Source organism: Pongo pygmaeus, chromosome 12, assembly GCF_028885625.2.
Source record: "Pongo pygmaeus isolate AG05252 chromosome 12, NHGRI_mPonPyg2-v2.0_pri, whole genome shotgun sequence".
In the NCBI taxonomy this organism is placed as follows: domain Eukaryota; kingdom Metazoa; phylum Chordata; class Mammalia; order Primates; family Hominidae; genus Pongo; species Pongo pygmaeus.
Window position 1 is genome coordinate 122808048 of NC_072385.2, and position 18131 is coordinate 122826178.

Sequence of the window (18131 nt, forward strand, 5' to 3'; positions counted from 1 at the left end):
GCTAGGTCAGATGGTAAGCACATTTGACATTTTGATTGATAGCACCAGATTGCTTTGTTAAAAAATTTTTCTTTACAAGTTTACATTATCTTTGTACAATAGATGTTCTCTTTCACCACAGTTTTAGCAAATACTTGATATTGTAACTATTTTAAATTTTTACTAGTTGCATGCTTGAGAAATAATGTGTTAACTGTGTTAAGTTGTACTTTCTTGATTACTTACGAGATTCATCATCTTTCATATGCTTATTAATAATTTATATTCCTTTACATTAAGCCTAAAAATATAATTTATATTTTTATAAATTTATAATATAATTTTATAAATAATACATAATTTATAATATAATTATATTTTATACATTAAGCAATGTATAAGGAATATAAATTTCATTGCTAATGTATAAGGAATATAAATTAGTAAGCAAATATGCTTATCTTTTATAGTGCACTGAAAAAGATTTCGAAGTAGTGTAAAATTTAAAGTAAATGCTATTTGCAATAATGTGATTTTTAAAAGTGGGATACTGAATTTGATTTACTAATATTTTGTTAAGTAGTTTTGCATCTATGTGCATAATGAGATTTGACCTTTAATTTAATTTAATTTAATTATTTAAACATGGGCTCTTGGTTTTCTTATTACGGTAAGACTACTCTAATAGACATAGTAGGGAAGCATACTACTTTTTTCTGTGCTTTGGTATGGTTTATAAAAAATGTAAACTATTCATTTCATGAGGCTTGAATGAACTTACTTGCAAAGCTTTCTAGAAAAAAATTCTTTTTTTTTTCTTTTTTCTAGAGACAGCATCTCACTCTGTTGCCCAGGCTGTATTTAGTACAGTGGCAAGGTCATGGCTCCCTGCACCCTCAAACTCCTGGGCACAAACAATCCTCTCACCTCAGTTTCCCAAGTAGCTGGTACTGCAGGCATGTACCACCATGCCCTGGCTCATCTTTGGTAAAGACTGGGTTCTCACTGTGTTGCCCAGGCTGGTCTCGAACTCCTGGCCTCAAGCCTTCCTCCTATCTCTGCTTACCAAAGCACTGGGATTATTATAGACATGAGCCACTGCACCCAGCCTAATGATACCTTTTTCCATTTTAAAAATGTATTATGATAAATGTCAAACATATCCCAAAGTAGAAAAAAAAGTATATTGAATCCCCATGTACAGTTCATCCAGCTTCAACAATTACCAACCATGGCCAATCTCATTTCAGTTATGCCAGGAATTGCAAACATTTTTTGGTAAAGGGCCAGATGGTAAATATTTAGGCTTTGCAACCTAAGAGGCAAAGTTGAAGATATTACATAAGTATTTATATAATGAGAAAACAAATTTCTGCACAGTTTTTATTGATAAAATTCAAGAGATAATAAATACAATTTAAAAATACAGGTCTACTAATGACAAGAATGAAATTCTTTTCTGGGTGTTTGCTCAACTGGGGTCCACAATTAGTGATACCTATCATCAAAATTAAGTGAAAATACTCATCTGTTAATGCTGGTGTGTAAAAATATTTTCCATATTCATCTGTGAAAATGTCCTTTCACACAGCTAGGTATTGCCACATACTATAATTATCCACTAACATATGAATGTTTTTTAAAGTTGTAGATTTATGGAAAAATTGAGTAGACGGTATAGAGTTCCTATCTATCCCCAATACAGTTTTCCCTGTTATTACAAATGTATGAATGAACCAGTATTGATACATTAAACTAAAGTCTTTATTTAGATTTTTTAAATTTTTACCTATGTTCTTTGTCTGTTTCAGGATCCCATCCAGAATACCACATTACATTTAGTTATCGTGTCTTCCTAGGCTCTTCTTGGCTGTGACAGTTGCTCATACTTTCCTTGTTTTTGATGACCTTGACAATTTTGAGGAGTACATGAATTATACTGTAGGATGTGGATGCTCCTCTGTAGGAATTTGTCTGATGTTTTTCTTATTATACTGGGGTTATGGGTTTTTGGGAGAAAGACTGCAGAGTTAAAGTGCCATTTTCATGCTGTCATATCAGGAGTACATGCTAATACATTATTTATGACTGTTAATGTTGACCTCAAGCATATAATTTTGATTTACCATATTTATCACTTGGAGAAGGCATTTTCAGAAAATTTTAAAATTCTTCTTTTGATAGTTACATGTTAATCATTTCTAATTGAGATTAGATAGAAGAAGCCCCTTGATTGGAAAGTTCAAATCAATTTTGAAATATGGATATTTCCCTTGCGCTTACATTTGGGCCAAAAATGCTGCTTCAAAATGAGGAAATTAACATCGATACATTACTGATTAATATTCAGATCCCAATCAGGTTTTCACCAGTTGTCCCAGTAATGTCTTTTATAGCAGGAGGATCCAGTTTCAAACCACATCACATTTATTTTCTTTCAGTTTTGAACATTTCCTCAGTCTTCCCTTGACTTCTCAACCTTCTTGGCTGTAATATCCCCCACTAGGCTGCCCCTTTGCTTGGATGTCCTTTGGACCCTGTTTGTGTTACCAACCACAGGTTCCTAGGGTCCCAGGCACTAGAAAATGAAATGAGGCAAGAAAGTGTCCCAGACAAGGCTTTATTCATGGGTGATGTTAGAACACAAAGGAGAGCACTGGAGAGAGAGTTCTCCAGCTGGCTCCCTGAGGACAGGTCTTTTTGTTGTTTTAAGAACCGTGATGACATAAATAAGCATGAGATACTTGGATGTCATTACATGTGCAGGGTGGAGCACAAGGTGTGCAGGTGCAGTGAGAAATCATGGTAGTACACACATGGCATGATAACAAAATGGTGAATAAGCTCCTCCCTGGGTGGGGAGTTTAGTATTATAAGGAGGCAAGGGGTAGAGATTAGCCATTCTTCTGGTCTTATGCACATATGGGCGATAGGATTAACTCCCTTGAGTGAGATTTAAGGTGGGACGCTGTGTATTTTAGTTTCTTCAAGATCATACTTCAGTGAGGATGGCACTTGATAAGATTTAGGGTGGGATTCTGCTTATCGTAGTTTCCTCAAGTTCCAGCCATCAGCTGGAAGGAAGGTCAAGGCAGGGTAGAACCCCGTCCCTCCTCTGTCTCACTTGGGCTTTGGTATCCCATGGCACCCATCCTCACACGTGAATGGTCCTCCTTCTCTTCCTGAGCTCTGATACCCTCTGTGTGGCTTGACTGCTGACTCCTTTTATGGTATGTTTTGATGAATAGTAATTCATAATTTTAATGCAGTAAAAGTTTAATCGAACTTTTATGGTTAATGGCCTTTTGTGTTCATTAAAATTTGTCACTACCTTGAGAGCATGAAGATATTGTGCTATGTTACCTTTCTGACTTTTATTTTTTCCCTATTAATCTGTCCTATCATAGTCCATTAGGGCTCCTGTAACAAAATACCAGAAACCAGGTAGCTTATAAACAACAGAAATTTATTTCCCAAAGTTCTGGATGCTGGGAAGTCCAAGATCAAAGTGCTGGCAGATTTGTTGTCTGGTGAGAATCCACTTTGTTGTATATGGCACCTTGTCTCTGTGTCCTCACATAGTAGAAGGGGGTGAATGAGCTCCCTTGGGCCTATTTTACAAGGGCAGTAAACCCATTTATGATGGCTGACTTCATGTTATGCTAACAAGGTGACTCAAGTGGCCTCCATGACCTACTCATTTTCCCAAAAGCCCCTTCTCCTAATACCATCACCTTAGGATGATGGTGTTATACCGTCATTAAGATTTCATATGAATTTTGAGGGAACACAAAACATTCAGACCATAGCACCTATGATCAGCCCAGAATGGACTTTTTATAATAGAGTGTTACTTAAGGATTCAATTTTACGTGTTTCCATATGGATATTCAGTTGTTCCAACATTACATATTGACAAAACTTTCTGTTCCCCACTGGTGTACATTAACTCCTAATGTTGTCATTCATTTATCCATCTGTTTTGGGGTTCTGTATCTCACTGCATCATTTATCTATTCTTGCCACCAGTAACACAATACTTTAATTAGCTTGGCTTACCTTGCTTGGTATTTATTGGAGTTTCTTAGAATTATGGGTTTATAGAGTTCGTTAAACTTGGAGGTAGTTTGGCCGTTATTTCTTTAAATGTTTTTTCTGTCTCAGATCCTGTCCCCTAAGCCCCTATCCCCTTTCTCAGACTTCAGTTACACATGTGTAATCTGCTCGATGTTGTCCCATAGGTAACTGATACTCTTTTTCCCACCAGTGTTTTTTTCTTTGCATGCTTCATTTTGTATAGTTTTTTGCTATGTCCTTAAGTTCATGGATCTTCTCTTCTATAGTATCTACTCTAACTTCACTCCCATTCTATTTGGCTTATTTGACTCCACAAAATTGTTTTGAGATTCATCCATGATGTATATCAATATTTCATTCCTTTTTATTACTTTTATTACTTTTTATTACATATATCCTTGTAGGGAGATGTGACAATTTATCTGTTTGTCTATTAATGGACATTCAGGTTTTTTCCAGTTTTTCTCTCTTATAAATAAAACTACATTATTATTTCTGGATTAACTTGATTCTTTGAAAGTTGTTTTTAAGCTGTGGTAAATTTAGAGTTGCCTTTATTCTGATGGAAAATATATACGGTATCTCTTTTCTGTTGTTCTAGTGGCTGTGTTTACCATTTTAACATGCACATTTAAGTTTTCAAAATTAATTTTATTGAGGTATAATAACTATGCAACTTTATTGAGGTATGCAACTTTTTATACCTTTGTAAGACAACTTTATAATAGAACTTTATTGAGGTATAATTTGCATAGCATAAAATTCATCTATGTGAAGTGTATGCTTTAGTGAGTTTTAGGAAATTTATAGCATTGTGGAACCACCACTACTATCTGATTTTAGAGCATTTCCACCATCCCAAAGTGGTCACTTGTACCCTTCAGTGACATTTCCTATTACCCTCTGAGCCCCAGGCAACCATTAATGTGCTTTCTGTCCCTGTAGATTTGCTTTTTCTAGACAGGTCTTATAAATGGAATCATATAATATGTTGTGTTTTGCATCTGGTACTTTTTCCTTAGCATACTGTTTTTAAGGTTCATCCACATTGTAACGTTTGTTATACTTCATTCCTTTTTAGTGCTGAATAATATTCCATTGTATGGTGTGGTATAATAAATAATATATCTAGTCTTTGTCGCCATTTCTGGCACAGAGCTTCAAAAGCCCTGGAATTTCCTGAGTGATAGGAGTGTCTTTGTTACACCAGTGAGGTGACTCACGTGTCCTCCTGATAGCTTCAGGATGAGGGCTGACCACTACAAAAGACCAAACACGTGATTAGAAGATTAAGGCTTTTAGCTGCCAGACCTCCCGGGAGAGGGAGAAGGAGATGTTGGGGGAAGATTAGAGATTGAGTTTAATCATTTGGCCAGTGATTTAATTAATCATGTCTGTGTAATGGGGCCCTTATAGAAACTCTGGATACTGACACTCAGTGGAGCTTCCTGGTGGTGAACACATTGATGTTCTGGTGCCAGGAGAGAAATGCACTTTTATTCTACACAGAGAGGGTGCAGAAGCTCTGTAATCTCTTCCAGACTTTGTCCTGTGTGCATCCTTTATAATAAAACTGTAATCATAAATACAGCACTATGCTGAGTTCTGTGAGTCATCCTAGTAAATTGTTAAACCTGAGGAGGTTGTGGGAACCCCTGAATTTGTAGCCAGTAAGTCCAAAATGTAGAGAACCTGGGGATCCCCAAAGTGCAGCTGATTTCTGAAGTGAGGGAAATTTTGTGGAAGACTGAGCTCTTCACTTGTGGGATCTCATACCAAGCCTTGATGGTTAATGTCAGAATTGCATTGCAGAACACCCAGTTGGGGTGGAAACGGTATACAGATGTACTCCATGTTATTTGTTCATTTACCGGTTAATGGACATTTGAATTGCTTCCACTTTTGGCCATTATGAATAATGAATAATGCTGATATGAATATTTGCTTATTAGTCTTTTGTGGATATATTTCATTTCTTTTAGGTAGGTACATAGGCGTGGAATCCTTGATTGTTTGCTACATTTATGTTTAACTTTGTAAGACATTATCAAACTGCTTTCCAAAGTGGTTGTGCCATTTTGCATTCTCATCAACAGTTAACTATTTTCTGTCTTTTTTAGTATAGCTATTCTGATGGGTGTTAAGTGGTATATCATTGTGGTTTTAGTGTGCATTTCCCTAATGACCAATGCTATATATATCACTTGTAAATGTTTCCTCCCAACCTGTGGTTCATCTTCTCATTTTATTAATAGTATCTTTCAAGCCAGAAAATTTTTATTTTGATGAAATACTATGTATCAGTTTTTTATTTTGTCAGTTTCGTTTTTGGTGTTATATCTAAGAAACCTTTGTCTAATCTAGGTTCATTAAGATATTCTCCTGTTTTTTTTTTTAAGATTTTTGTAGTTTTAACTCTTAAATTTAGGCCTATAATTCATTTTGAATTAATTTTTGACTATGGTGTGAAGTAAGGGTCTAAAAATATTTATCTTTTTGGCTGTAGCTATCCAGTTGTTCAAACTTTTTTTTAAATTATTTTTTCCCTCATTAAATTGCCCTGGCACCTTTGTCAACAAATTTATTGATCATAAATACAAGGATTTATTTCTGGGTTCTCAGTTCTGTACAATTGTGTTCAATTGATCTATGTATCTTTTCATATGCCAGTACTCATATCTCACTTTGTTGCGCAGACTGGAGTACAGTGGTGCAATTGTAACTCACTGTAAACCTCAAAATCCTGGGCTCAAGTGATCCTCCCACCTCAGCCTCCCAAGTAGCTGGGACTACAGGTGTACCACCATTCCTGGCTAATTTTTAATATTTGTGTAGAGACACAGTCTCACTTTGTTGCCCAGGCTGGTCTCAAATTCCTGGCCTCAAGTCATCCTCCCACTTAGGCCTCCTCAAGTGTTGGGATTACTGGCGTGAGCCACCGTGCCTGGCCAGTATTGTCTTGATTATTGTAATTTTGTAGTAAGTTTTGAAATTGGGAAATGTAAGTCCTCCTGCTTTGTTCTAGTTCCAGATTGTTTTGGCTTTTCTGAGTCCTTTGCATTTCCAAATAAATTTTAGGACCTGCTTGTTGGTTTTTGGAAAAGACCCACTGGGATTGAGATGGAGATTGCATTGAATATAATGATCAATTTGGGGAGAATTGCCATTTTGATAATATTGATTCTTCCAATCCATGTACATGAGGTGGTCTCTTCATTTATTTTCATATTTCCTTTAATCATTTAAACATGTTGTATACCGACAGACACACACACACACACACACACACACACACACACACTTTCTCAATTTGGTAACTAGCCTTATCATGCTTTCCTATTTCTTCCTTCTCTTCATCCTGATGCCTTCCATTTTAAAATTATGTCTCACATAATCCTCTTACTTGGATTTATTCCTTTTTTCCCCCCCTAGTCAAGTCTCACTCTGTCACCCAGGCTGGAGTGCAGTGGCACGATCTTGGCTCGCTGCAACCTCTGCCTCCCGGGTTCCAGCAATTCTCCCACCTCAGCCTCTCGATTAGCTGGGATTACGGCATGCGCCACCATTCCTGGCTCATTTTTGTAATTTTAGTAGAGATGGAGGTTTTGCCATGTTGGCCAGGCTGATCTCAAACTCCTGACCTCAGGTGATCTGCCTGCCTCAGCCTCCCAAAATGCTGGGATTACAGGCATGAGCCACTGCTGTGCCCAGCTATTCTTCATTTTGTCAAACTATATTCTCGAATAATTTTTTTGAAAATGGTCTGTCAATTATAAAATTTCATTTTGTCATCTCCTTTGTTTTCTTGTCTGCCATATTCTAGAATGAAAATTATTTTCCCTCAAAACTTTGAAGATATAGCTATGTTGCCTTTTATATTCAGTATGTTGGCTGAGGGGTTTGTTGCCAATATGATTTTATGTTTTTGTATATATGGCATTTTTTGGAAACAGGATTTTTCTCTTGGATTTCTGAAAATTTAGCCCTAGCTGTGTAAAGTATCAGTTTCATTTAGAGGTTTTCTTGATCTTAGATTTTTAACTTTACTAATTTCTAGAAATTTTTGTTTACTATTCCTTTGTTGTTCTAGTCTTTATACTCTCTAGGACTGCTTTTAGGTAGACGTTGGTGCTTTTCTGACATTGCTCTGTATTTCATCTCTTACTCCTTCAGTGTGTTCAGAGAACATTCATTTTCTCAGTTTTCTAACTGTAATCTGTTTGTCTATCATCAGTCATATAGTGAATTCTTAGACTTCAGGGGTTTTTTTGTCCTTATATCAGCCTAATGTTTAATTGATGTGACATCTGTTACCCTTTTGAGGGTATCGATTTTACATGTATTTTTTGTTTTCTTTTGAGACAGAGTTTTGCTCTTGTTGCCCAGGCCGGAGTGCAATGGTGTAATCTCGGCTCACTGCAACCTCTGCGTCCGGGGTTCAAGCAGTTCTCCTGCCTCAGCCTCCCAAGTTGCTGGGATTACAGGTGCCTGCCACTATGCCCAGCTAATTTTTTATAGTTTTAGTAGAGACGGGGTTTCACCATGTTGGCCAGGCTGGTCTCGAACTCCTGACCTTAGGTGATCCACTTGCCTCGGCCTCCCAAAGTGGTGGGATTACAGGTGTGAGCCACCACGCCTGGTTGATTTTACATTTTTAAAGCTGTCTTCGGTTTGTCCTATTAAACATTTCCTTGAGTATTATTTTTGTTTGTCAAATTGCTGTTTTCTTTATTTCATGATGTTGGTTTTTCTCAAATATTGATTCTTAGTTTTATCTTTTCCCTGTTTGTCTGTGGAAGGCTTGTGTTTGCATTGCTTGTTTCTGGGAGGGGTGTGACATACTGTTTGCTAGAATGTACAGATAGGTTTTCTTCAGACATTGTGGTTTCTCTGTCTTTTTGGGGGGCCAGTAGCAACCTGGACTGGTATCTTCTTTCTCTGGTCCCAATGCTACTGCTGTAGTCTCAGTACACTGAATGTCTCTTGTTTATCATGAACAAGGTGATGGGGAAGGGGAGAGAAGAGTTTTGCCTCTTCCAAATATGGCTACCAGTGACTCATTCTTTCCATTGATATGGGGCTTATTCTCTCTTCTTGTATCTGTTGAATCTAGTATCTCTAGATTTTTTAAAATTGCTCCTACCTCCTCAGCTCTTTTCTGTGTGAGTTATGTGCGGTAGTTTGTTCAGAAAGCTGTTTTCTTTAAACTATAGTGAATTCTTCTGTCATTCTTTCACCTTTAATGTTCATTGTTCCTGTTTGTTTCTTTTCTTAAATGTTTCTATTTAAATAGTTTCTTTTGTATTGTGTTCTCCATGAGGGGAAATATTCATTTATGCTTGAATAAGGCACCCATATAAAAATTTTGTCTGATACTGTTTATCCATTACATATGCCTGAGTCTAAAATAAAAGATCTCATACATTTTAGTTTTGGTTATAAAATAGTTTGCCTTTTTCAATAGTAATAATAGTTTTTTAAATTTTTGTTCTGATTATGGTTTTTGGTTTGGGTTTTTAAAAATTTTTCCTTTTCCTTTTGTTTTCCAGCTTTTTTATGCCTTTCAAGATGATAGGTATCTGTACATGGTAATGGAGTACATGCCTGGTGGAGACCTTGTAAACCTTATGAGTAATTATGATGTGCCTGAAAAATGGGCCAAATTTTACACTGCTGAAGTTGTTCTTGCTCTGGATGCAATACACTCCATGGGTTTAATACACAGAGATGTGAAGCCTGACAACATGCTCTTGGATAAACATGGACATCTAAAATTAGCAGATTTTGGCACGTGTATGAAGATGGATGAAGTAAGTAAGCAAATTATTTAAAACGATAGGTTTTTGAGGGACAGAAATAAATGAAATACTTTAAATCAGGTCTTCATAGTTTTGAACAAAGGTAAATATCGTTTTCATAACTGTATAGCACCCAAACAAGATATAACCAACTTAAAACATTTCCTTAACCAACTTAAAACATTTCTTTTGTAATCATTTATGTAGCTGTAGAGTACTTATCAAGAGAAATAAAAACTTAGCTTAGTTATCTTCCTCATAGACTGTTGACAAGCATTTGCTACCAATCAAAACCGGTTCATGTGTATAATCTAGGTGAAGAAGGACACAAAATCTAAATTAAGGTAAATTAGGTATTTTCACCACCATTGTTATTTCTACATTTTTTTCTTTAAAAGAGGAGGTAAACGTAAGTAAAGAAATTTATGTTACAACCTCCTACTCACTCCCTCTGCATCAACCACGCAGAATAAATTTGGGAACATCATCTGTTGCGATGCTTTACCTGTTGATCAATTCATATTATGATTAATAGGTTCAGTGGCATTAACCTCGTAGCTCATTATGATATTGATTTATTTTGGTTGTAAAATTTATATATCTTGCCCTTTTCTCTGTAAGTGTGCAGTAAGTAATTCTTGATGGAGAGAGATCGGTTCTGTTTCCTTTGTATTACCCTGTTGGACCTAGGAGTCGACTTATAAATGTTAATATATATTGACAGCAAACTGTATTTCATGTTTTGTATGTTTTTTATAACTTTCCAGTATGCTTATAAAGCTAATCTTATTTCTTGATAGTTGTCTAGTCAAATGTTTATTTTGAGTTAAGGTAATTTTCTCTCTACCTCTTAACTTATTCATGCCACCTGTATGACATTCACTTTTATTGATCATTCTACCTTCATCAGCATTCCAACTTCCAAGCTCATCTCAGATTTTACCTTGGCTTTAAGGTTCCTTCTGATAATCCTGACCTGACTGATCATTCTTTAATGTCATAATGTCCATAATTTCTTCACATAGTCAGAATTTGTGCTATACTTTATGGGCCATTTTTGTCTATCTTAATCTACCCAGGTAGAACTTAACATCCCTATATATTTTTGGTCTTTTTGATAGAGTCTGTTATGTTCTGCAACCCTTAATCACTGTTTAATAGGTGGAGTTTTTTATTGTACCCAAAGCTCCCTCTTGTGGTATTTGGTATAATATAGTGTGAAATGATTAACAGTGCAAATGATCTTTAATGAAAATGAAGTATGAAATAATTTGCTAATAGAATGCTAAACTTATGTCTGCTATACATAAGAGAAGATGTTTTTGTGTTGTACTTCCATGAATGTATTGCGATTTTCATTAAACCAAAAACTTTTGGCGCTAGGGTACAGAGAAATAAATCATAACACATGTTTTTAGGGAGGATAAGGGTGGTTAAGGAGAGAAAGGTGTAGAGAAGGAGAATATGGGGAACGGGATAGAATATGGTACCTACAGAATAATTGTATAAGCATGTAAGCAAATACTTAAATTGTCTCTTTATAAGGCAAAGTAAAACATGGCCTAATTATGTTTACTATTTTTACTTTTATTTTTATTTATTATTTTTAATAAATTTAAAAAATATGGACTGCTTCAAGAATTTGCGTGTTATGCTTGTGCTGGGGCCATGCTAATCTTGTCTGTATCGTTCTAATTTTAGTATATGTGCTGCCTAAGTGAGCACTGTTTACTGTTTTTAAACTCAGATACAGACAGTTGAGTTTATACTCCTTGGTTCATAGTTTATTGTCATGAGTAGTCAACACAAAGGCCTCATCTTGCTTTTATTTTATATTTTCCTCCATTCAGTTTCTGTCTCATTCTGTCCTTCCTCTCCCTAATAGATAGCTAGTATATGTTTACCATATGTTTTTGCAGATTATTACTATAGTGTACATATATGTTCTTAGCTGGTATAAACAGTATCTTGATATAGATGTCATTTTGTTTGCTGTTGTTACTCAGCATTGTTTTTATATCTCTCCCTGATAAATGTCAGTTGGTTCATTGCTTCTTTCTGCTGCTTAGTATTCCGTAGTATCTATCAATCAATTTACCTTATTATTCCTTGGATGTTCGATTTTTAGGTCACCTCCAAATCCCTGCTAACAACAGTACTGTCTTGAACATCTTTATGTAGGTCCCATGTATATGCTGACAAGGGGTTCTCTAAGTATAAACATAGAAGTGAAACTACTACATCAGAGGGTACATAAAGAAAGAATTGCCCGATCTCCAGAATGGCTGTGAATGTTTGTAACTTCTTACTACTAGTACATGAGAGATCTTGTCTCCCCATATCCTTGCTAACACTTATTATTCAGTTCTCTAAGGGTTACCAGTTCCATTGATATACAGTAGTATCTTTAAACAATTATGTTCATCTTATTGGACTAAGTTAGCCAAGAAAAAAATAAATAAGATTTATAAAAGTTACATTAATCTTTTTTTGTTGTTATTGTAGACAGCGTCTCCTCTATTGCCCAGGCTGGAGTGTAGTGGTGTAATCATAGCTCACTGTAGCCCGAAACCCCTGGGCTCAAGGGATCCTCCCGCCTTAGGCTCCTGAGTAGCTGGGACAACAGGCGTGCACCACCATGCCTGGTTCATTTTTTTATATTTCATGGAGACAGTGTCTCTCTGTGTTGCCTAGGCTGATCTCAAACTCCTGGGCTCAAGTGATCCTCCTCCTGCCTTAGCCTCCCAAAATGCTGGGATTACAGATGTGAGGCACTGTGCCTGACCAGTTATGTTAATCTTGTAACTAATGATGACAAACCGCTCTTCATATATTTGTCAGTCATTTCTGTTTTGTGAATTACCTGTTTATATCTTTTAACTCTTTTAAATTGGTTTCTTGTTCATGTACAAGGATTGCTTATATAATCTAGACAGTGATTCCATAGATATTGCTGATATCATCTTCCATTGTGTTACCCATCTATGCCTTCCTTTGTTTGAATAGAACTCCTTCATTCTGATGTAGTCAAAGATGTTTTTTTAACAAATACTGAACTTTTAAAGCGTTGTTTTACCCTAGACCTCCATTCCTCAAGCAATACTAAGGATAATTATACAATGTTTAAGAACAAAAGAGTTTTTTTATTAAAAACTATAGTACATTGAATTTATAATTTTCTATTAGTTTTTAACATGAATAGTCTTATTGCAAGTTTAAGGCTCAACACTTCATGTGCCTTTGTTTGATTATTGTTGCCATACCAAAGCCATTAGAAATGTCCATAGTTTTGGCCAGCTGCAGTGGGTCACACCTGTAATCCCATCACTTTGGGAGGCCAAGGTGGACAGATTGCTTGAGGCCAGGAGTTCGAGACCAACCCGGGAAACAAGGTGAACCCCCATTTCTACTAAAAATAGAAAAATTAGCCAGGCGTGATGGTGCATGCCTGTAATCCCAGCTCCTTGGGTGGCTGAGGCATGAGAATTGCTTGAACCCAGGGGGTGGAGGTTGCAGTGAGCTGAGATCGTGCCAGGCCACTGCCCTCCAGCCTGGATGACAGAGCAAGACCCTGTCTCAAAAAAAAAAAAAAAAAAAAAGAAATGTCCATAGTTTTATTCTCATCCACTTACAGAAGGGACTGTGACTTGGTTTTATACAGCTTACATGCCAAAAATAATTTTTACATTTTTAAAAGTTTGTTTAAAAAAAAGAAGAAAAATATGTGACGGAGAACCTGTGTGGCCCACAAAGCCAAAATATTTACAGTCTGGCCCTTTACAAGAAAAATTAGCCAACACTTTATCTATAATATAGACATATATGCTCAAATTATTTTTCAGCCATCCTGACTTCCTATAAAATGTTATGCCATGGATAAAAGCAAAAATAAAATACAACTATCAACTTACAAGGACTAAAATGATTTGTCACTATCAGAATTCAGAGTAATACTATCTCATTAAATTATATCATTGATAAATTGTACATTACACAACTTTCTGGATGCAGTTGCCATCACCCTTATTCTCTCAGAAAAAAAAAAAACTTATCTAAATGTGAGTGAGAGTCACATTGTAAGATATTTATATGTAGATGTGTCTCAGTAATAGTTGAGAGCTACTGCTATGTTGGGTGTACTCTGCATGTCATGCATTTTATAGCAACCTTTACCTCCTTTTAAGACTACTTTATATGTTAGTATTTTAAATTACCTGAAGAGGGCAGGCACGATGGCTCATGCCTGTAATCCCAGCACTTTGGGAGGCTGAGGTGGGTGGATCACCTGAGGTCAGGAGTTCGAGACCAGCCTCGCTAACATGGCGAAACCCCATCTCTACTAAAAACACAAAAATTAGCCAGGCATGATGGCGCGGGCCTATAGTCCCACCTACTCAGGAGACTGAGGCAGGAGAATTGCTTGAACCCAGGAGACGGAGGTTACAGTCAGCCAAGATCGTGCTACTGCGCTCCAGCCTGGGCGACAAAGCGAGACTCTGTCTCAAAAAAAAAAAAAAAAAAAAACTGAAGAAAAAAAAAAATTACCTGAAGACGATTTTTATCCATTAATATTCTAGCATATACCATTTGACTAAATAGAGGCTATAATTTTTTAAAAGCTAACTGGTAGCTTTTCTTTTTAAGTAATTTTTTTTTAAAAAAGGTATGCATTTTCAAAAGGTTTCTCAGATTATTTTAAATGTATCATATTAAATATGTATTTGCTAAATGTATTTGATGTATTATGGACCAAAAAAATCATAAATTCAGAGAATTTACTGAAAACACTGAATTTACTGAAAAGAGAAGAATTTCCTAAAACAGAAGCATTCAGTGATTCTGTTATTAAAAATTCCATTTACAGTTTTTTTTCCACCTTTATAGGAAGCATTTCAGTTGTTTTTAGACCAACTCCAAGATTTCTGATTGACCAGTTTTGTGTTTTCAGTAGGTTATCTTGATTTATGATATTTTTTGACCATGATAACACATCAAATATATTTAGAAAATACACATTTAATCTGATACATTTAAAATAAAATAATTTGAGAAACCTTTTGAAAATGCATACTTGATTATCTGGCTCTCCAGCTTAATACCCTTCAGTAGATTTCTGTCATCTACTGAATTAAGTTCAAACTCCTTAGCTTGTCACATGAAATTTCTTCTGATATGACCCCCTGCCTGCTTTTGTACCCTATTCTCTATCATTTGACAGTACTTTATGGCTTAGAAGTCTTGAGTTACATGTAGTTCTTTCTATACTATGATATATCATGATTCTTGGCCTACATATATGCTGTCTAAAAATCTGCCTGGAAAATTCTTATTCATATTTTGAAACTCAGTTCAAAGTTTGCCATCTTGTGAAAGCTCCTTAGGTTGGCTTCTTTGTCCTTTCCACGTATCCCCCTTTTGGAGCATTTTCTTATTTTTTGACACTATACAATGTTCAAGACTTGTCTTATATTTTCTCTGCCTCACCTCTGGAATCACCTACTTCTCCAGGAAGCTCTGATTCTTTTTATTAAAGAATGGTATTTATAAATCAATAATTGGGTGCTAGATGTGCTCATTGCTCCTGGACTGTCATTACTTCTAGGCCCTGCCAGCTGACAGAGTTAGGGGGTATATATTGTATATACTAAATGTACTAAACCATAAACCACATGCACACATGTTTATATTTAATTTTGTATATGTCTGTATATATAGCATATTAAAAATTAGGAGCTCATACTGATAACTCTGATTCAAGTCCAGCACCACTGGGTTTATTCTTGTCTCCCTCCTTTCTTTTTTGTAATTTCTGTCGTGAACAGTAAAACTCTTGGCTCTTATTATCTGCAATGTATTTACTTACCAGTTCAACCCTAGTATACACATAAAATTATTTCAGAGTTGTCAGTCCTTACCCCTGTGACAAACAGATTTGCTAACCAAAATATATTATTTTTGCACACTTCTTTCTGTTTTTAATTAGTCTTAACCGTGTCCTGTTAAGATGTTATTTTTCAGAGTTACTTAGTTTAGTTTGTTTCTTTCTACCTTCTCTAATGTGGTTATGTTATTTATTTATAAAACAAGTTCGTTTCTTTTTTTTTTGTGTTCCATTTAGAGTTCCCGCCACATCCTGATTGGTTTTAATGTTTATTTTTTTTGGATACGTGAAGTTTCCTCTGGTTTTAGGAGATAGAGCTATACAAAATGTATGCTCAGAGAAGAGTCACTTGCTCCATATTCCCATACCCTGTTCCCATTACTCCCTTCTTTCCATCCTTTGCCCATCTACCCACTGTTGGTAAGCCAATCTCTTTAGTTTTTTACTTATCCTTCTCACAGTTCATTTAAACAGGGTTAGAGACTTGTTATAAATGTAGATTTCATAGTCATATAATTTGAGGGCTTCCACATAAGACACTTTTTAAGTATTTTTAAATATCATTTTCAAATGTTTGTTTTAAAAACTTCAGTATGCTAGCCAAAAATTATGGTTAGAACATTAATTTTCCAAAAGCAGAGTGTTATTCACATAGTTTAGTATGTGAATATAGTTTACTATTAGCAATTACTATTACTATATAGAATATAATAGTTTATAACCAATAAAAATCTTTAGTCCTACCCAAGTATTTATTCTGCAAGTGGTTATTCACACTGATATGCAGCTTATCCTTCCAGTCGTCATTGTGTGGAACTTTACATTTAGTTGATTTGGATTTCACTGCATTTCTTGAACAAGTTTATACCAGGTTGTTCCTGTTTCTTTATGCTCTTTTTTTCTATCTAACCTGTCATACCATCCTCTCTCCTTTAAACCCTAGCTTATCTGTCCTTTACAGCCTAACTTTATGCCAATTCTTTCTTATCTTGCCCTTTCTTGTCCTTCCTCTGAACCTTTGAATGCTAAGTAATTTTTCCTTTGGTTGCATGTGTGCGTTTGTGTTTGTGTGTGTGTGTGTCTCCAGTAAGTTGGTTTTAGTAGCTAAGTCTCATATAATTTTTTAAAAGCTTAATTTCTGTGGATGTATGTGAAATAAGGAAATTTTCTTTAACCTAATAAGCCTCTATTAATTTTTTCCCCCAACAGAAGTCTAGACTGTAGGACAGTCCATGATAAAAATTAATTGTATACCCTGCCTTTTGAAGTCAGGCACTGTCTTGTTCATAATTTGTCCTTTGTAGTAATCCACACAAAGTGTTACTCCCATGGTTTGCTCAATTATTTCCATAACATTTATTTTTAAATTTCTATTCACACTAAAATAGCTTTTATTCTCTATTTGCTATATATGTGGGAAAATAAAGCCATTGAGTTAGTTCTGCCAATTTGAGAATGAATGAAAAGATTTTTTCTATAACAAGTTTCATATAAAGTTACATAAATTAGGTTTACAAAATGTGTTCAACCTCCTTTTCTCAAGGTAGCCATAATACTCAATATTAGGTAGTTTGTATAGCTTCCTTATGAGGAATGTGGGCAACACACTCTTTACTGGGCAGGTAAAGGAAATAAAGGGCACTTAATCTCTCAAATCATTGCAAGTTGGACAGAGCTAGAGGTAAAGAAATACCGTTTAGCACCATACTTCTCTAGTCATTTCATTTTGCAGCATGCAGACACACACATCCCTATAATGGTTATTGTACTTGTCAAAAAGACATCAAGGAGGGATTATTTTATTATCTACTGAAACTAAACACAGATAAGTGGTTTTTAAAAATCATCTTGCCAAATATATTGATGCCACAGCTGCATATTTCTAAATATATAGCTTGGAAGTATAGCTTTCACACTTCTAAGATCTTTTAATTTAAACATTTGATCTATTTCTTTATTTTTTTCCTTGGTAATACAAAAGCCAACTCTTTATTCAGCCTCCAAACTGGGGCCCTTTGTTATCTTAATTGCTTCAGTTTATTCTGGAAATATGAAAGCTTCCTTTCTCTAATGATTCTTTTTCCTAGGTCAGCATCCTTAAGACCACATTTTGTACTAACCTTATAACTATAGTGTAAGAAATAAGAAAAAGAAAAGTTGTTGATTTGCATGGAATCTCCATTTTACCAAACCTTTTTCTTCTTTCATTGAGGAAGCCACCTGTATTTTAGAGTTCACAGTTTATTCCTATCTGCCATAATTTAAGCATTTTAATGCATTTTCCAGTGTATTTATTCTCTGTATCCCGAAGTTATGTCAGCACTGAAGTTCTGTTGGTAGCAATATGTAATCACTGTATATCTAGTAATAAATGTATTCATTGCATTTATAAGTGT

General features: G+C 35.4%; 1 protein-coding gene and 1 non-coding gene across 2 annotated transcripts in view; one reads left to right on the forward strand and one right to left on the reverse strand.

Moving 5' to 3' along the window:
- Window positions 1-18131, forward strand: part of ROCK2 (Rho associated coiled-coil containing protein kinase 2) — a 164343-nt gene that overhangs the window by 98456 nt on the left and 47756 nt on the right. Inside the window, exon 5 of the mRNA XM_054474394.2 lies at window positions 9606-9866. Within this exon, the coding sequence (XP_054330369.1) occupies window positions 9606-9866 (261 nt within the window). The remainder of the gene's footprint in view (window positions 1-9605; window positions 9867-18131) is intronic.
- LOC129030907 (U6 spliceosomal RNA) lies at window positions 11473-11579 on the reverse strand. The gene has a single exon (XR_008500806.1). It is a non-coding gene; the product is annotated as a U6 spliceosomal RNA (small nuclear RNA).